Here is an 18,056-nt window from a genome sequence, read left to right as displayed (position 1 = left end):
CAGTGCAGTCCCCAACTCCAGGCGTTCGCAAATCCTTTGCTATTTCACGTCACGTGCCACATTCTTCTCGTTTTGCTGTGTTTTTTTTTTTTCTTCCATAAATTGCCCTGCCCCACAAAGTTGTCCAACGGAATACCCCTCCCGAACTACCGAAAAAGGAGGAAAAGGAAACTCCAATTTTTATGGAGAAAAAATGAAGCGGCAGTCCTGACAACGCACGTCCATCCAAAGAGGACTAGGACCGAGGTCCACAGGCCAGGGGCCAGGGGCCAGGGGCCAGGTCATGTGGCTTGCATATGGAACTACAATAGACAGGTACAAGATGCACACGTAGCACGCGCCGCTGGAGTCGCAAGAAACGAAATATGGAATCACCTTTTGCGAGAATCGAGCATGCAGCTTACTCGCTCTCTGACAGAGTGGGGCACAGTGGCAGGCAGCAACAGCACCGACCATAATTAAATGTCAAAAATGACGCTACGTGCGGAGCAAGCAAATCAGCCTGGCTCAGAGCACCGACCGACGAGTGTCGGGGCAAAAGTTCAGCCCATGAGAAGTTCTTTCCCCTCAAAACCGAACAAGAGTTTATGCAACATTATCACCGAGTGTTTAAAGAAATCGCTCCATAAAGTCATCCTAAGAGTCTTTACAAAATCATTCCATACTTTTGGGGATTTTTCTCTTGTGTCCAGGCATTCAGACCACGAATCTTAAGGTCCACGGTTCAAATCCCGCGTGGATCAACATAAATGAAAAGTATTTCCTCTTTTTTTCCGTGTATTTAACAATGTCCTGACTTTTTCGCAACTTTTCTTGATATCAATTTATAATTTCTATTATCAAAAAAATCCCATTTGTAATCGCTTAATTTAGGGCCACAAACTTTTGCACAAAACAGAATAAAAAATAACCAAAAACTCTGCGAAAAAAAAACCAGCACTAAAAGTAATTTGCCCTTCCCCAGAGCAAAACTCTCGGAAAAGTGGCAGGAACTATTTAAAGTTTCCCTTTGGCTGCTTTCCGTCCAATATGTATCGTACTTTTTATTGCCATTCTCTATTATTTGCTGCCCCTCCCCTTGTGTTGTTGCATATGCATATTATGCCCCGGAGGCACAGGAGTACATCCCATCCCGCAGCACCGTACCTCCCAGACACAACAGCCACGACTCTGGGACTCTGGGGAGGAGAGGATGGTTATGAAAAAGTACTTAACGTGCAGTGCACAAAACTTATGTGCCAAGAGATTTTATTTTTTTCTTATACTGCTCGGGAAAAGTTGCAACGACATGCCAATTTTTCAAAAGCATGGGCATGGGGATCGGGCAAAGGTACTCCGAGGGAGATACAGGGTGGTTCTTGGCAAGCTTATAAAATATTGCCAATAACGGCGCGGATGTTGTGTCGCGCATTGAGTTCCCAAAATAAGAAGTGCGCACAAAGAAAAGCGCATTTTTCTCCATCAAACTTTTAATGCACTTTTGAGCATTTTCCAACCCTCAACTCAGAATCTAAAGAGTTGGGTGGAAACTATGAGTAAGATTTAATTTGTCAAATGTATTGTTAAAAAAGGTACACCACTCAGAATTCGTTCTATCCGTTTTACCGAGCGATCATCGAAGCTCTGCGCCCCGAACGACACGGACACCGAAGTGCCGCACCAGAAAGGGCGCTGGGCAAAACCTCACGCTGCCGAATAGGACGATTTAACTCATCAACGCGGGTGTGTTTGGCTTTCAATTTGTGCGAAAGTAAGTGAAGACTGACTACAGAAATGATCCTGTGAAGTATAGTCTTAACTTTTACAGCCACGACCTGTGGATCTTCACCCGCCGCGAGCTAGAACCAGTTGGGAATTACAACAGCGCGAACGACGAAAAAGCAACTGATACGTGGGAATTATTCTGCCTATGGAAATATGGTTGCTATGGGGTGGGATTACTTTTTTCCGACTTGTGTGTCCTAAGATTCTTCTTCAATGCCGATCGCCGATCGCCGATCGGATCGCTACGTAGCTGTTGAAAAAGATAGAAAATCTGGAAAATTTACAAAAAAGCAATTCACTTGGCAGCGGTGGGATTCGAACCCACGCCTCCGAGGAGACTGGTGCCTTAAACCAGCGCCTTAGACCGCTCGGCCACGCTACCATATTCTGCTGCGTTGTCAAATGCGTGCTAAGAACTTGCGGCGCTGGTTCGTCGAGTAGATGTGAGTTCTTGCTTAGAAACAGATACTTTTGTATCTCCGTTGTGCAACTATTTTTACGAGCGCCGCGAGGCAGCAGCAGCGGCAGTGGCAGTGGCAACACCTTGATTTTATTTTTCCACCCACACCGTGACGCATATAAATGCGCTCATTTGGGAAAAAAGAAAATGTCAATCAATCGAAATCAATTTCTGGGGTAAGCCTTCTGCTCTTGCCTTCTCTGGCTGCTGCATTAAAATGTTTATTATATTTTGCAAAACTGTCAGCATTTTTGCTTAGACAGCGGCGTCAGCTTAGAAATGCGTTTAAAATTCAAATGAAAATGCGAATTTATGCGTGACAGGCGGTTGGACCCCCATTTCCTCCACACATGCAACCGCAGCAACAATTTGCCGACGGACGCCCTGCTGCTGCAAGCCATAAACTGAAGCCGGAGCCGGAGCCGGAGCTGGCACAGGCACTGGCACTGGCGCAGGAGCAGGAGTTGGGTATCTAGAAAAAGGAGAAGACTCCGACGGTACAAAACATCCGCAATGAAATTAGAAAATTGCAATAAAAATCTTTGCACGGTACGACAGGGAAAACAAAAACAAAGTCTGCGGTTGGCCAAAGGGTGCTCCAAGGACTGGGAAGCCAGTCGGCAACAACAGAGCAGCATTTGCGGTTTCATTAAAATGCCACCGAAAGGGAGCAAAAAGTCAGACGCCGCGTCAGCATAGAAAATATTTGCCACACGTGAATTTATACAAATTTAAGGCGCTTCCTCGGCTCGCTCGGCCTGAAAATACGAGTAATTGTAAAATTGTTCAATCTCCATGCCAGACCGTAGCAGGTAAAAAGCAAAAAATCACGTACAGCCCAGGCGGGCCCTGACAACACCAGGTGCAAACGCTAATGGAGTTAATTGTGGGCATTATCAGGAATGCTGGGAATGGGACTATGTCTGGCATGGCCATGTCCGAATCAAATTAAACTTCAAACAATTGACAAATTGAAATACCAAGGACTGCTGTTGAACAATAGGCACATTCCAAGTGGCTTGGGTCCGAGGTAAAATGTCCACTCAATATGCCAGCCAGCAATGAGGGAAAATCTTAATGAATGGCTCGACAAATAGTTCTGTCGACACCACAAAACTGCAAAATACCTTCGAAAAACTATGCAAGGGATGCATTTAAGCATAGGGAACATTGAGATATAAAGTCTCACGCCAAGGTTTTAATTAAACCCAACAGTCAGAACCGAACAAAACTCTGTTTCTGTTAACAGCCATTTGGCGGCTATTTAGGAAATGGTAGCGTGGCCGAGCGGTCTAAGGCGCTGGTTTAAGGCACCAGTCTCCTCGGAGGCGTGGGTTCGAATCCCACCGCTGCCAAGTGAATTGATTTTTTGTAAATTTTCCAGATTTTCTATCTTTTTCAACAGCTACGTAGCGATCCGATCGGTGATCGGCATTGAAGAAGAATCTTAGAACACACAAGTCCGAAAAAAGTGATCCCACCCCATAGCAACCATATTCCCATATGCGCAGTAATCCCCACGTATCAGTTGCTTTTTCGTTGATTACGCTGTTGTAATTCCCAACTGGTTCTAGCTCGCGGCGGGTGAAGATCCACAGGTCGTGGCTGTAAAAGTTAAGACTATACTTCACAGGATCATTTCTGTAGTCAGTCTTCACTTACTTTCGCACAAATTGAAAGCCAAACACACCCGCGTTGATGAGTTAAATCGTCCTATTCGGCAGCGTGAGGTTTTGCCCAGCGCCCTTTCTGGTGCGGCACTTCGGTGTCCGTGTCGTTCGGGGCGCAGAGCTTCGATGATCGCTCGGTAAAACGGATAGAACGAATTCTGAGTGGTGTACCCTTTTTAACAATAAATTTGAAAAGCTTGTAATAAGCGCAGCCCAGCCAAGGGAGAAATAGTAGTGGAATTGTTACATCGGCCTTAACCGGCAGGTTTTTCCCGTTCCCGGTGTTATTGTTGTTCTACTTTGTGAAGCAATTAAAACAACCCTTGAGCCCTCGAGCGGCAAAGCGCTCTCTGCGCTGTTTGTTGCCAGTTGAAGTGTTTTCGTTGCACGTTGACAGCCACCGTCGTCGTCGTCAGAGCGTTAATGGGTGGTCCATATTTTACACCATCTATCTATCTGCATTATAAAACATTTTAGTGAGAAGCAGATTTTGGTTTTTTGCGGCACCTCTCTCGAGGCCGCTTCGTGCTCAAGACGACGAAAAAATACTGAAAATGTAGTAATAAAATGTTTGCTAATGGGCGGAGCAAGTGGAGTGCTTCCACTAATTACTTAACGCTGCATATGAATGACCCTTGAGCGAGGGCGTGATTTTTGGCTTAATTCAGAGTTGGAACCATCTCAATTAGTAGATGATGACTACTTGGAAATGCTTTGAAAGAGGAGAGTAATGCCCGTTAAGAACCATTTAGCATGTTCGTAGTTGGGAAAGTGGGTTCCACCAGCATCCATATTTGAGAAACTTGAATGCTTCACGCAAGAACAATTAAGTGGTGCCGTGCCTAGTTTTGTCCACCTGTCCCACGTGGGCTGAGTCGGCGGCGCTTCCTCATGCTTCCGACTATCTGTAGTCAAACACGACAAAACACAACACAACACGTAGTGGAAATTTATTTCAGCAATGCAAAGCAAATACTAGAGTAACAGCCATGGTACAGTACGTTTCATAGGAGCCCCAGAACGAAACGCAACTTTAGATCGACTATGGGTTTTCTCTTTCGCAGAATATACCTTTGCCACGCACTGTATTTCCTCTCAGTCCTCCTACAATACTCGTATTTTTTGAGTGCTTACATAAAAATACATTTGAAATGCGGTTAAGGGAGGACGGAGGAAGGGTGGAGACAGCAGTTTCACCTAGGGGCCAAAAACTGACATCATCATCATCATGTGGGCCAATCGATGATGATGATGATGCTGATGCCAATGCGGCTGATGCTGTAATTGATGTCTTTGCGACATGTTCTCCCAAAGTGTTTACGTTGAGAATTACCCATGTGTCTGTGTGAGCAACAGAGAGATGGAGGTGGAGATGGAGAGGGGATGGGGGCGCAGAACACGCCCACAGCTAGTTGACAGCCTGCCGTTTACGTGCACTTAATGAAATGTGCCCCAAAATGGAAGCACGTACCGGGCATCTATTTAATGAGCCCTGCAAGAGGTTTTCCCCGGGAATGGGTCCTCAAATGGAGGAAACGGCAGGCGGAGGGCCTCCACCCCGAAATGGGCTGGGAAGTGCTCATGAAATTTTTAAATGTCGCAGCTGAAATTCAATTTAATTTGTTGCCAGCTCGCTCGTTGGCATCGGTAGCTGACTGCAGGGCTGCATTATTCAATGGCACTCACACGTAAGCGGCTCAAAGACCCGCATGCTAAGCCTCCTCTGCCTAGCCCCAAACTCCTTTTGCGGCTGGGAGTAACCGCAGTTTAAAATTCATGTGAGCTTTTCAACAATTTCCACCCCCACCCCCACCCCTCCACACCACACCACACACAGACAGTCTCATGGAGAGCACAACAAAATGCGATTAAATGTGTGGAAAATTCTCGACTCCTGCTCTTATTCCTGTTTGTTGCTGCTGCCGTGCTGTGGTCCGCAAGGATAAGCCACAACGGGTTAAAGGCAACGTCTTGTTTGCACATGTGTTGCTGGGGGCTGCCCCACGCCCCACGCCCCAGACCCATTCGGAAGTCATGGAAAGGAGCCCCGGGATGCCGAAGGTGCAAAAATGCGTTAAACATAACATGCTAATTCCTGACGCTTGCAGCTTCAATCTTTCACCTGGCCAGGGGCATTCACACCCTGCCACACATATCCAGACCCACTCACCCTCCGACATGCTGCTGCTCCTTTGGAGCGTCTCCATCTGCTTGTAATATGAGCGTATTGTGTGCCATTTGCTGGCGAAGTTGTTGTACCCTTGGAGTGTAGAGTATTATCATTTTGTACCACAAGTTTGAATTGCTTCCGCACGGAGCTGTAATAACCTACCATGCCATAAAAACGCCATTGGTCTGGTCGGCAAGGGTATTCGACTTTCGACTGACTTTCTTTGCGCTCTTCAGCCATTTTCTCCCACTTGCTTTTGTGTTAGGTGATTTTTTGTTTTTCTGGCAAAAGTTTTGTGGCTGCCGACATGCGTCTGAGGTGAGGACAGGAACGAATCGAGATACTTTTTTTTTCTAGCTAGGACTTGGTTAAAGTCGAGAGAAATTTGCATAAAGGGACCCAGAAAGAAATCCCAAGAACTGAACGATTTCAAAGCAAGTTCCACTGGTTCCGCGTTCGCCCAGCCCTGACACAGAGAAAGAGAGAGAGAGAGAGAAAGCTTTGGCAAGCTTTTCCGCTCTCCCATATGTGCCATCAGCTGGCTCCAGATCAGTTTTTATTTTGGCAGCATGGAGAACGCCAAGAACGGCCCCCCCAAGACCTTAAAATACAAGCCGCTTGTTCGCATTGGGATTGCCGTCCTGGTGCTGCACACCGTCTGCTGGTTGGGATGGAATGCGGTGAATCCTGGAGCAGAGTCCAGCAATGCGGCGGCCACAGCCAATGCCCATCATGAACGCTTGCGGGCGGCCATCGAACAGAAGTGACCCGCCTGTGACGTAATGGCCAACAAGTTTTGATAAATGTGAATTGATATGTGACTATAACAGTAAACAAGAAGTACAATTAACCGAAAAATGGAACAGAAATGAATTTGTGTGGAAAGAACATAGAGAGAGAGAGAGAGGGAGAGATCAACAAAGTGCAAGAAGCTTTTCCGCTCTCGATCTCTACGAAATGCTTGCTTAAAGCTTTCGAATACAAAAGCAAAACAAAGCTTTGGCTTCAAAGCCAACTCTGTGTGTTTTCTAAACTCGGTTTAGTTCTGCAGCTCTGGAGTTCGAGACCAGTATTCATTCTTCTTACAACAAGGGTTCTGACACTTCGAAATGCTTTCGAAATTACTTCTGATCTTTGGATTTCTGCTGATGAGCTGGCAGTGGGCGCAAACCATGCCCAGTCACAGCCGCTTGGCTACAACCGAGCAACCAGCCCAAAACGTCCAGAACTTCTCAGGGTTTATCTTGCAGAGCATCTTTGACCTGCCGCCCAACTGCAAGCCCGGCGAGGTGGCCACTGGGCCCCATCACAGGTGTCGCCACCAGGCCTAAGGACTGGACAATACTTTTAACGTATCGTATGAGTCTCCTACCTCTGTGGAATGTACGCGAGATGGAGACGTGTTATAAGCTCTGCTTTATAAATAAATATTCATAAATATATATTCATAAATAAACGAGTGCGCATAAATATTACAACTTCGAGTCGCTATTGAACTGAATATAGCTGTGTCGTAAAAACTAGCAATAATTTGATAAATGCACTTGACAGTAATAAAGATAGACTCTTGCCGCTCTATCATTTCTATATAAAATTCCTATAATGCAATAAAGTACTGAAATTATGTAAGAGAAATGTGTTCCCATCAATTTCCAATGAAAATTGCGATCAGATCTTAAACCTACATCAATGTTTCACCTTTAAAACTCAGGGAAGCTGGTGATAAACCCTTTTGTTTAGGTCGAAAATGCTGTCTTTTCTGAGCCCACAAACATCTGTGGAAAATCAAAGTGCCGTCTGCTAGGGTATAAAGCGAAGAGAATAGAGAACATGAAAAGGTGTTTTTCGATCTAGATTGATCTCGTGTAAAGCTTATTCATGCTCATCTTGAGGAAAGCTTCACAGACTTAGAGGCTGATTAGGTGCTGTTTTTAAACTCGGTTTAGTACCGCAGATTTCAACCCGGAGGAAGGTAATACTCGCGTTCCATAGCTCGCTGTCATTTAAAAATGCTATCAAGATTACTGCTGATCTTTGGGCTGCTGATGCTGAGCTGGCAGTGGTGCCATACCATGCCGAGGCACGAGCAAACCACACACAAGGCCGTCCCCGAGCATACCACGGCCAGGCACATCCACCAGCATACCACGGCTAAGCACCTCCACCAGCATACCACGGCTAAGCACCTCCACGAGCATACCACGGCCAAGAACATCCACGAGCATACTACACGCAAAACCATCCTCGGACGTCTTACGCAGAAATCGAGCCACGGACAAACAACGACCACACCCAGCAGCGTGCAGATTACGCCCTCACCTATCATCGAGCAAACTCCGGGAAACTTTTCGGGCATTAGTGGAGTGAGCCTGTTCGACCTGCCGCCCAACTGCAAGCCCGGCTATGTGGCCACAGGCCCTAATCAGCGATGTCGCCTCGAGGTTTGACGGAATGCAAAAATAATGTGCCTTAAACTTTGTTTTTTCCTGGGTTTTAAAAATATACTATATTCAAGTTTTAATCCACAAATTATTGAGTGTGAGTGGGAGCTGCCCGCCGTTCAGGCTGGCTTCCTGCATCGCCCTACAAAGATGTAATAACCTTTCGGACATCTGGCCGCGGCAGCGCTGACTGTGCAGAGAAGCCACAGGAATACCACCGAAATCAGCAGGAATTTCCCACTGACCAGCTTCATCTTTGGCCGAATCCGGTGAATGCTAGCTGCTCATATGAGGCGTAGTTTCTGTTGAATAGACGACCTGAGGGTGCACCTCTTATCTGGAGTACATCACTTAGCGGACAGCAGATAGCGAGCAGCGGACAGCGGAAAGCGAAGACTTGTGTGCAATCTTCGGGGGGAATTATGACACTGGTCGCCAACGTGCCTTCACTCGAATGTGTTCCCCGTTAAATTGACGACGGTATTGATATTGCTTTTTTTTTTGTATCGTTTCCATTGAGTTCCAGGTATTGGTAATCGATTACATTGCTAATCTTATGACGCATTTGGTGTGTGGTTGGCTAAGCGCGAATTTCCAGAAGCGCTTCAAATTTCGATGTTTTCCTCTCCGATTAGATAGCAATCTTATCGTGGGTATGACATATCGCGTGTACTCTCATTTTCTCTCTCTCCAATTTCGATTACTCAGAATAAAGCCAATTTTATTGTTATAAAAGACAACTGTATGATGCATTTATGAAAATAGATGTTGACATACAAAACGACCAGTCATGATAGCACCCATGTTGCCGTTGCCGTTGCCCTAGGCCGCTTTGCGACAACGTCCCGCCATGAGAACGGTTCCGTCCGTGCAAATGGGATCCGTATTGAAGAGATTGCGCTGGTTAACGGATGACGGTACGGCATCCTCGGTCTCCGACTTGGGATCCCTGTGGCCTCCGCCTTGATTCAGGCTGGGCGACAGGAAGTCGTGGGTGTTGAAAATATCCTTCAAAGCATCGCCATCATCTCCTGGTCTCGGCTGGATGGTGCTGCCCCCTTGCCCGGGCTGCTCTTGACCTTGACCTGGTCGGGGCTGTACCGTGTTGGGTGTCTGGAAGTGAAACTGGGAAAAATCCTCGCCGTCAGTGCCTGGACGAGGCTGGATGGGATTTGAAGCGCCTCCTGGCTGCTGGAAACCCGGCTGCTGACCCTGTCCTGGACGAGGCTGGATAGGATTCCCTCCACTTCCTGGCTGCGGCTTCTGAAAGCCCTCATCTTGATCTGGATGAGAATTTCCAGGACTGTCTGGTTGTTTTGCTACCGGCTGACGGAATCCTCCTTCACCTGGCCGCTGGAATCCTCCTCGACCTTGACCTGGCTCCTGAAAACCTCCCTGGCCTTGTCCTGGCTGCTGGAAACCACCTTCACCTGGCTGCTGGAATCCTCCTTGACCTTGTCCTGGCGGCTGGAATCCTCCTTGACCTTGACCTGGCGGCTGGAATCCTCCTTGACCTTGTCCTGGCTGCTGGAATCCACCTTGACCTTGTCCTGGCCGCTGGAATCCTCCTTGACCTTGACCTGGCTGCTGTAATCCTCCTTGACCTTGTCCTGGCTGCTGGAATCCTCCTTGACCTTGACCTGGCTGCTGTAATCCTCCTTGACCTTGTCCTGGCTGCTGGAAACCTCCTTCACCTGGCTGCTGGAAACCTCCTTCACCTGGCCGCTGGAATCCTCCTTGACCTTGTCCTGGCTGGTATCCTCCTGGCTGTTGGAATCCATTTTGTCCTCTGTGGAAATCTCCACCAGAATGTCGGCCTCCCTGTCCGGGGTGGGGACGGAAGCCCCCAGGCTGCTGTCCGCGGAAGGGACTGCCAGGCTGTTGGTTATAGGGATCGTAGTGGGGCGATGGTTGTGGGGACCTCCCACCAAACCCGGGCTGCTGTGGAGGACCATATCCGCCAGAGAATCCCGGGCCAGATCCATGGCCTCGCCTATGACTGTGATGCTGATGCCTGGAAAACACGTCAGAATTTAGACTAGGATCAGAGTGGGAGTGGAGACCTACCTTGAGGACTGTCCGTAGCCGCCCTCGCCGCTGCGCGAGCTCTCCACGTAGTAGGGATTCTGGGGACGGGCGGTGGCCAACTGCGCACATAGCGCGATGAGCCCCAGACCCAGACACAGGCCCAGCGATAAGAGTTTGGAAAACATTCTCGAAACACACCCGTACCCTCCTTCTGTGCGGAACACTCTAGTGAGACTGATGATCTCTTTCCGAGACTCGAAGATTAGTGAAGCTGGAATAAATATTTTTGTATAGATCGCCGCTCGCACGACTGATAAGCGGCAGAAGGCTGCCAACCCCGAGTTCATGACATCAGATAGGGAATTAATCGATGGAGATAGAGCGAGAGAGAGAGAGAGAGAGAGAGGAAGAAAGAGGGAGAGAAGTCGGGCCTCAGAGCTGGTTTGAGTCATGCCAGGGGGATGTGGCATTTCAAACAATGTAATTACCTTCACACAATCTAAGGTTTCCCTCGCATAGTTTCTCCCCATTAAAGCTAACGTGACCGGCATCCAGTGGGATTTTCCAGGTAGTTTTTGGAATCGCCTAAAAAAACAGTTGCCAAATCAGCGAAAACTCATCGCTCAAAACTCAGACAAAGCTGCGAAATAATGCTATTCATATATCACTTTATTGACTAACATCGGTCTTAGAGACTACACAATGGAAGACGACACCCTGGAGACTTTGTTGTGACCGGCTTTAGGCCGACTTTCGACAGCGATTCGCCCGCAGCTCAAAGCCCGATTTACAACGCGGCAGAGTTTCCACCAGAATCCGATTGACTATGATGGGGATAATGGTCGTGGCAGTGGCATTGAGGGAATCTTCGGACCGATCCGTGGTCTGCTCTGTGGAATCGTTGGGTGTCGGTGTGGAGGCTGTGGGAGGTTTGGCTGTTGTCACTATCCAAGCAGGCACCTTTGCGGCTCCGGAATCGTCGTTGTCACTCGGAAACACAATCGAATCATTGATGCAGGGACGCGTTCTGGCCTCTGTGCAGACCCACAACACCACCAGAGGCAGCAGACACCAGAGCCACTGGGGAGATCTGTTTGCAGTTTTCATCGTTTTGTATTCTGTATAGAGGATAGCGGAGAGCGGATAGCGTTTGGTCGCTTCAACGGAGCTTTCGAGACTGAACGGAGTGTGGAATCTGTTCCATGATGATCATCTTCCCACGGAAACAGCTATAGATATATCATGGCGATAAGAATGGACACAATGAAATCGGAGTTGGTTGCGAGAGCGAGAGAGCGAGAGAGATGAAGATCAACACTGAGAGAAGGGAAGCTTTACTCTCAGAGAAAAAGGTAAACAAAGCAACAAAGCTTCCAGCAAATACAGTGGGTCACGAACATGTTTTTACCAGCGAAAACAATTAACTGAAAGCATTGTGAGTGGAAAGTATCTTAATAATTTATTATTCCAATATTTAGCTTACTAAGTATTGCCATCGGAGTTTTTGGGTGTTTATAATGCAATAATACTTTTTTACCTTAGAATTTGGCATTAGATTTCATAATATCTTTATTTAGAAGCAACTTTCTGTTCATATTCCACACAAATACTCGATTTTAGGCACTCTTGCGGCAGTGGTCGTTGCTCAGGGTGAATCCCTCCGGACAGATGCGTACGCTTTCGAGGGTAATCCTTGGTCCAATAAAGACACTGCCCTTGGGCGTCATTGTCAATACGGTTCGATTTCCGTCGATCTTTTTATCGGTCTCGAACGCTATCATCTTATCCTCACTCCTGGAAAGAGTTGCATTCTCGGATACTGGAGGGGTTTCTGCTGTAGCATTCTTGGAAACAGGAATCATTGCACTTTTAATATCGCTACGGACTGGCTCCTCTGCCGGTAGCCCTACCCGGCTTTTGAATTCATTTCCGGGTTGCACTTGATTCGATTTAGTTGCATTTCGAATTTCATTCAGATTCATCACTGGCCCTAGATCCCAAGGCTTGGGGCTGGTCTCCGCTGCATCTGATCCGCGTTCAGTGGGAAACACCACGCGATCGCTGGGCACTCGGGCCGCCTCACTCGGATCCAGCGCCAGCCACAACAAGACAAACAACAACAGCGTCATGGGAAACCTCTTCCGTATAATTGCCATCGTTAAAAAGTTTGCCTCGCTTGCCAAATCCCAGCAAACACGTTCACGCTAGCCAGTTTCGCACTCGAGACTGAGTCTCCCCCAAGTCTCCCTCCCAGAGAGAAGCCAGACTCAGTCCCCAGTCCCCAGTCCCACTCGCAGTCCCAGAGAGCTTTGTTTGCTTGTAAGTTCTACTTCTGGCAAGCACAGCTGCTGGCAAGAGTGTATTTGGCGATAAGGTGAACATGGAAACTAAGTAAATAAAACTCTTGCATAATTGAAATGTATAATAATGAGCGCGACAGGGAGAGCAGTCTCGAATCGGTCGATTAACCGCGAGCTCGGAACTGCACTCAAAAAGCGAATGCGAATAAATATCAAGGCTTCAGGTAAACACAGCGGCAGTCGCGATGAGATAATGGAACCAGTCGATCTGCTGTGATTATCGATGGATACATAGGTAAGAGCGAAGGAACTCGGAAGTCAACTTGTCAACTTGCAAAGAATATCAATAACTTGGTTATACTTTGTGGGTTTCTGTACACATATGTATATTACAGATGTGATATCGAGCTAAGGCCTCTTCCAACACACTACCAGCTATGATTGGATGGCCTCGTTAGAGGCTTTGGGTATGGTACTCCCCGGTTCGACATATTGCATGTATCTCATCCCCTAAGTGGCTTTTTATGAAGTAACCTGAACCTGGCTAATAAATGTCACCAATTTGGGGCCAATAATTTTGACAATTCTATTGTCAACCACCAAAACCTCACGAGGAGCACCTCCCCCGCCCCCATAAGCAGCATCATCATCATCATCATCACACCGAACGGGACGAGGGCCGGGGCCGGCATAATTTTCGCGAAGTAAAAGGAGAGGCAAACGAAAATTGAAACATAAAAATGTCATTTGTTGTGTGGGACTGAAAGTGTGTGGGGGCGGGTTGGGGGCAACCTTGGGTTAAATACTGGAAACCTTTTTCTTTCCGTGTAGTATATAAAAAAACATTAAAATAATGCCTCTTCGTGCCTCAGACAGCTGGGGCAGGGCTCAGGCTGGTAGAGTCATTTATTTACGACAAAACCTTTGCCCCTCCCCCTCCCCCGGACAAGAGGCGAATGCAATATTTATGCTAAACAAGTGAGGGGAGATTTTGGGCGGCAAGGTAGGGGGGAAAACTCCCTAATTGAAGATGCTCCTGGCAAAAGGACAACCGTCTGGCCGCGCTGTGTTAATCAGTGCAAGTTTCGAAAAGTAATCAGCAAATATTTGCACACTTTTTGTTGCGATTTTCTCAAGCATTTTCTTCATTTTCATAAAAGCATAAAACCCGGAAAAGCAGCGGTCTGATGGCTGATGTCTGCTCATTGTTTGCTTATTATTTCACTTATTTTTCTTGGCAGTCGAAGAAATGTTCATTGAAATCTATCAAAGCAGTTCCGATCTATGCGCTTTCGGGGCAACCTTCGAATGGAACGGTTTCATCATCATCTCAAGAGCCCTCGTACCCACCCACCTGCCCGATGAGCCACTAACTGCTTTCACAATTGTCTTGGCCGCGTAGGCATAATGGTCAGCTGCTTCCATTGATTTCGCCTCAGTTAAACCTAGACCCTCGCCGAGACCAATTCGTGGCCATCAATCGCAATGGGATCGTATAACATTGTCAGCGGTCTGGCCCTGCTGCTCCTGCTGCTTCTGGCCAACAATCGACTGCTGACCACTGCGACCACAGACAGCGAAGTCGTCGAGGCCCAAGCGATTGACTTCAATGCAACCCAACTCAATGAAGGGCTCCCCATTGAGCAGCCAGAACATAGTCCAAATGGAACGATGCAGGTGCAGCCGTACAACATCCTGGAGGCAAACTGTCCGCACGGCTATGTCCTGGCCAATAAACATTGCCATAAGCGTGTCAAGTGAATGAACATGTGAATAAATTGTAAAGATATGAGGAGTAGTAGAGAATTGTGTAGTTTTATAGAGAAATTTAAATTCGGACAGAAGTGAACTCTCTCCCCAAGCCAGTCCCAGTGAAACTTTCGGCTAAAAGTGGCAAAAGTCTTGTCCGTAACCTTACCTACGGGTATTCCCTGAATAGCCATCTGGATAAACGTAAAAGGCAGGACCTTCGGCTGCCGTCTGCCCCAACTCTGCCTCTATCGACTCTGCCAATATGTTGCGGTGTGCCACAAGTCTAACCTGTGTCCCCATTTAACATTACCCCAGAGAGGCGCATGCTCTCGGCCAACCGCATACATAATTTCCAGCGGTCACCGCCAGGTGGGGTGGGGCATTGGAGCCGCATCCCGCCCACCACCGCACCCTCTGACTGATATGCAGCCCAAGGGCTGTCATTAGTTAGAGGTCCATTAACAAAAATGCAACCGAACTGGGGGCTAGACACATGTCAATAGAGCTGGAGCTGGAGCTGGTGCAGACGTGCCCAGGGCCGATGTCATTTACAGGTAACAGGTGCAGGGACCCGAAAGGAGGGGGCTCCTCTGTGGGGCTGGTGGCGGCGGTGTATTAATTCGTGATGGTGCCACAAAATATGGCTTCACTTAGGCGAGAATAGCAGACACCGCAAGGGGTAGGGCCCTGAATGAGTTAATTAGACGCCTCACGGCCGGAAACATAATTTAGAGTCATTTATCAGCGATGTCCGTGGTCGGCGCCATGACATCACATGGAAATTGCCTCAGAGATCATGTGTGGGATGTGCTCTGTGTCTCTGTGTACCCCTCCAGACCCCACCAGGACATGGCCGCTTCATTATTTTGTGCTCTTTATTGGGCGGAAGGATTGCTTCCCTACAGCTGCTGCCCTGAAGGATTCCCCAGCCAGGGATAGACAGCCGGGCACTTGTCGCAGACATTCATGTAGCGCTCCTCGCCGGTGGACACCTTCTGGACGTGGCACTGGACCGCATGGCAGGCGGCCTCTGGCATGGCGGGGCAGCCTTTGAAAGGGGCTCCGAGCACGGGTTTCTTCACGTACTCCAGCATGCGCGAAATGCCAGTCAGATAGACGTCCGGATAGGTGTTCAAATGGTGAATAAATCTTTAAAACGGAGGCGGATATTTAAAAGGGATATTCCTAAAAGGATTCGCACGCCATAACGTACTTCTTGAAGGCGGCAAAGTAGTTGCGGCCGCGAGCGAACCAAGCCGCATGGAGGTACATTCCGAAGGGGGCACGGTTTCCCTCGTAGTGGCGGTTGAAGTTCTCCAGCATCCAGGCGAAGAGAGCTTCCACATTGTCCTCGGGCGGATAGACGCAGGCATCGATCATCGAGCAGCTGTAGCCCTCGGTATCGGTCCAGGTCACCATGGGATTGATCCAGAATCCGGGAATCGAAGCATCCGGACAGGGGCCAATCTGACAGTCCTGCTTGGAAAGATAGTCAAGGGTATAGGGCCACATGGCCGGGTCCTTGAACTGCTGCGTCGGCCAGGAGCTGTCGTAGCTCAGGCCCAGGCGCTTGGCAGCCGCGAAGGTGTTGTTGCCGGAAATCTGAAGGAAGGGCAGACGCATGCCCTGCACACTCTTGGGGTCCACCTTGGCGAAGGACTCCAGCATCTTCAGCTGGTCGCCGAACTCCTGCTCAATGGTGGCCACATCCGCAGCCCGCCAGTAGTCCGTTCCGTCGCCGTGGGTGACCGAGTGCAGGGCGATCTCGTGACCAGCGCGATACAGAGCGTTCACGCGGACATAGTCCGTGTACTCGTGCGACAGGAAGAAGGTGCCGGTGGCCACACAGCCATCGGGATTGGTCAGCTCGCTGAAGAGCAGCTCGTATTGGGCGTAGTTAACCGCATTCACGGCATCGTCGAAGGTGATCGTCACAAACTGCGCGAATAGTTAGAGAAGAGTCACCAAAAACCTTGGATGTTGGCTGGAGGGGTTACCTGGGGGATCTCACTCTCTTTGCCTTGGAACTTGGAGCGCGGCAGGACCGTGTCCGAGCAGCGGCATTCGGGCAGCTTGCAGTTGGCGGCCTTGCAGCTCTCCGCCATGGGCAGGACGAGCTCCTTCGGCTGATCGGCGGGGGCCTTCTGCTTGTTCTTCAGCTTCTTGGCCTTGGACTTGCCGGACTGCTTCTGGGCAGCGCCGAGCAGGACCGCGCACAGCAGCACGCTGAGTATGAGGAGAGTAGAACACTTCATGCTGGGAAAGCCACCTTAATTCTCCGCCTGTGGGGCTCTTCGACGTTCTTATAACCTTGATAGGAGATGCGTGATGCTATCTTATCGCTTGACTGGGGCTCCAAATATGATTTGCTTGTTCGACACAGAGGAAGTGGGGGTGTGGTTTTCCCCTGGGTGGGGTTTCATTGCGTGTGGAGAAGACTGACCTTGGCGCTCTGCCATTCTCATCCGCAGAGAACTTCAACTTTTGACCCCACTCTTGAGGCAAACAGACAATCACAAGAGCCATAGAACTTTCAATTAAAGACAGAACAACAGGAGCTAGAATCGAAGTGGAAAAGTTTGCCTCATTAGCATAACCAAGGAACTTAACAGCTGAGATTCCGTACCGGCAGTACCGGCAGTACCGGCAGTACCGTCGACACCGTCAAGTGGAAAACTTTTCACACTTGTCGAGATCCCTATCGATGGGTCTGGCTGCACGGCACAGCCAGAGCCACAGCAGCCCCCAAATTATGACAGCCCAAGCAAATGCACTTCAGATCGTAAACAAGTGCTTCAAAGTTTCCACAAGCGACAGGAATCGCATCCCTGCCCCCGAAAACAAGGCCCCCGCAAGAATCAGCGCCAGACAGAGTCGTCGCCAGGGAAGGGGTCGGCAGCCAATCGCAGTTTTGGGGAAAAAGTCAATACGGGTATTCAAAGGAACAAAAAGGATAAATTGAGGGAAAATCCTGCGAGTCGTAGTCCGTTGCAGCGTGGCTGATTCCACGGCCAACTTCCGCCATCTGAGGCGCGTGCCCGCCTCCGATGCGATTCGGTCACGTTTCGGGGCGTTGCCAGTTGCCAGGGCCTTGGGTAGGTGCCAGGAATGTGGCTCAGAGAGAGAGCCACACGGCCAGCCAGCCAACCAACGAGAGTCCACATCCGAGTCCTCTCGGCTACGGGTGGGCGGCAGTGGGGTGGTGGTGAGCCCCTAGCTTCGGCTCTGTTGTAGGGGCAATGCAACATGTTTGAGTGAGTTCGATGCGGCTCTTGCGTCATCCTGCTCGGTGGAAGACAACTCCTAATAAAGATGGAATGTCCGGATGGATAGTGCGAAGGAGGTTCATTGAAACCTGATTGACAGCATGAAGGATGTCCTGGAGAGACCTTGGTCATACACCTTCTCCTCATTAACAGCCCCCGGACTCATCGATGAGGCGTCAGGGCGTGAATTCAAAGGCAACACACA

The 18,056-nt window shown here is 48.9% G+C and overlaps 6 protein-coding genes and 4 non-coding genes across 10 annotated transcripts; 4 read left to right on the top strand and 6 right to left on the bottom strand.

The window, feature by feature from the left end:
* Positions 1–1,575: 1,575 nt before the first annotated feature.
* Positions 1,576–1,796, bottom strand: LOC6592304. The gene has a single exon (XR_047955.2). It is a non-coding gene; the product is annotated as a small nucleolar RNA U3 (small nucleolar RNA).
* Positions 1,797–2,064: 268 nt separating this feature from the next.
* On the bottom strand, positions 2,065–2,146 carry Trnal-aag. Its single transcript has one exon. It is a non-coding gene; the product is annotated as a tRNA-Leu (tRNA).
* Positions 2,147–3,497: 1,351 nt separating this feature from the next.
* Positions 3,498–3,579, top strand: Trnal-aag. Its single transcript has one exon. It is a non-coding gene; the product is annotated as a tRNA-Leu (tRNA).
* A 261-nt stretch (positions 3,580–3,840) lies between these two features.
* On the top strand, positions 3,841–4,061 carry LOC6592307. Its single transcript, XR_047956.2, has one exon. It is a non-coding gene; the product is annotated as a small nucleolar RNA U3 (small nucleolar RNA).
* A 2,557-nt stretch (positions 4,062–6,618) lies between these two features.
* On the top strand, positions 6,619–6,922 carry LOC6592308. The gene has a single exon (XM_002017531.2). It carries the CDS (start codon positions 6,634–6,636, stop codon positions 6,829–6,831), a length of 198 nt encoding a protein of 65 aa, XP_002017567.1. The 5' UTR covers positions 6,619–6,633; the 3' UTR covers positions 6,832–6,922.
* A 78-nt stretch (positions 6,923–7,000) lies between these two features.
* On the top strand, positions 7,001–7,565 carry LOC6592309. Its single transcript, XM_002017532.2, has one exon. It carries the CDS (start codon positions 7,174–7,176, stop codon positions 7,393–7,395), a length of 222 nt encoding a protein of 73 aa, XP_002017568.1. The 5' UTR covers positions 7,001–7,173; the 3' UTR covers positions 7,396–7,565.
* Positions 7,566–9,199: 1,634 nt separating this feature from the next.
* On the bottom strand, positions 9,200–10,743 carry LOC6592311 (glutenin, high molecular weight subunit DX5). Its single transcript, XM_002017534.2, has 2 exons — positions 10,573–10,743; positions 9,200–10,519 (listed from the first exon to the last, which is right to left on the bottom strand). The coding sequence occupies exons 1-2, from the start codon at positions 10,716–10,718 to the stop codon at positions 9,328–9,330; spliced, it is 1,338 nt and encodes a 445-aa protein (XP_002017570.1). The 5' UTR covers positions 10,719–10,743; the 3' UTR covers positions 9,200–9,327.
* Positions 10,744–11,181: 438 nt separating this feature from the next.
* Positions 11,182–11,701, bottom strand: LOC6592312. The gene has a single exon (XM_002017535.2). The coding sequence runs from the start codon at positions 11,638–11,640 to the stop codon at positions 11,275–11,277; it is 366 nt and encodes a 121-aa protein (XP_002017571.1). The 5' UTR covers positions 11,641–11,701; the 3' UTR covers positions 11,182–11,274.
* Positions 11,702–12,071: 370 nt separating this feature from the next.
* Positions 12,072–12,742, bottom strand: LOC6592313. The gene has a single exon (XM_002017536.2). The coding sequence runs from the start codon at positions 12,687–12,689 to the stop codon at positions 12,150–12,152; it is 540 nt and encodes a 179-aa protein (XP_002017572.1). The 5' UTR covers positions 12,690–12,742; the 3' UTR covers positions 12,072–12,149.
* A 2,742-nt stretch (positions 12,743–15,484) lies between these two features.
* LOC6592315 lies at positions 15,485–16,840 on the bottom strand. The gene is made up of 3 exons (XM_002017538.1): positions 16,583–16,840; positions 15,799–16,523; positions 15,485–15,734 (listed from the first exon to the last, which is right to left on the bottom strand). The coding sequence occupies exons 1-3, from the start codon at positions 16,838–16,840 to the stop codon at positions 15,485–15,487; spliced, it is 1,233 nt and encodes a 410-aa protein (XP_002017574.1).
* Between the last annotated feature and the right edge of the window lie 1,216 nt (positions 16,841–18,056).

Source organism: Drosophila persimilis, unplaced genomic scaffold (genome assembly GCF_003286085.1).
Source record: "Drosophila persimilis strain 14011-0111.01,24,50 unplaced genomic scaffold, DperRS2 tig00000002-arrow-pilon, whole genome shotgun sequence".
In the NCBI taxonomy this organism is placed as follows: domain Eukaryota; kingdom Metazoa; phylum Arthropoda; class Insecta; order Diptera; family Drosophilidae; genus Drosophila; species Drosophila persimilis.
The sequence above is the reverse complement of the archived record's forward strand: the minus strand, read 5'-3'. Positions and strand labels throughout refer to the sequence as shown.

What these genes read in the sequence shown, in the direction of transcription:
- LOC6592315 (XM_002017538.1), bottom strand. Translation starts at nt 16,840, where the DNA reads ATGAAGTGTTCTACTCTCCTCATACTCAGCGTGCTGCTGTGCGCGGTC. An exon ending in AAGAGAGTGAGATCCCCCAG is followed by an intron (nt 16,524 to 16,582) that starts GTAACCCCTCCA and finishes CTATTCGCGCAG; the next exon opens with TTTGTGACGATCACCTTCGA. An exon ending in TACTTTGCCGCCTTCAAGAA is followed by an intron (nt 15,735 to 15,798) that starts GTACGTTATGGC and finishes TCCGTTTTAAAG; the next exon opens with ATTTATTCACCATTTGAACA.
- LOC6592312 (XM_002017535.2), bottom strand. Translation starts at nt 11,640, where the DNA reads ATGAAAACTGCAAACAGATCTCCCCAGTGGCTCTGGTGTCTGCTGCCT.
- LOC6592309 (XM_002017532.2), top strand. Translation starts at nt 7,174, where the DNA reads ATGCTTTCGAAATTACTTCTGATCTTTGGATTTCTGCTGATGAGCTGG.
- LOC6592308 (XM_002017531.2), top strand. Translation starts at nt 6,634, where the DNA reads ATGGAGAACGCCAAGAACGGCCCCCCCAAGACCTTAAAATACAAGCCG.
- LOC6592313 (XM_002017536.2), bottom strand. Translation starts at nt 12,689, where the DNA reads ATGGCAATTATACGGAAGAGGTTTCCCATGACGCTGTTGTTGTTTGTC.
- LOC6592311 (XM_002017534.2), bottom strand. Translation starts at nt 10,718, where the DNA reads ATGTTTTCCAAACTCTTATCGCTGGGCCTGTGTCTGGGTCTGGGGCTC. An exon ending in GGCTACGGACAGTCCTCAAG is followed by an intron (nt 10,520 to 10,572) that starts GTAGGTCTCCAC and finishes CGTGTTTTCCAG; the next exon opens with GCATCAGCATCACAGTCATA.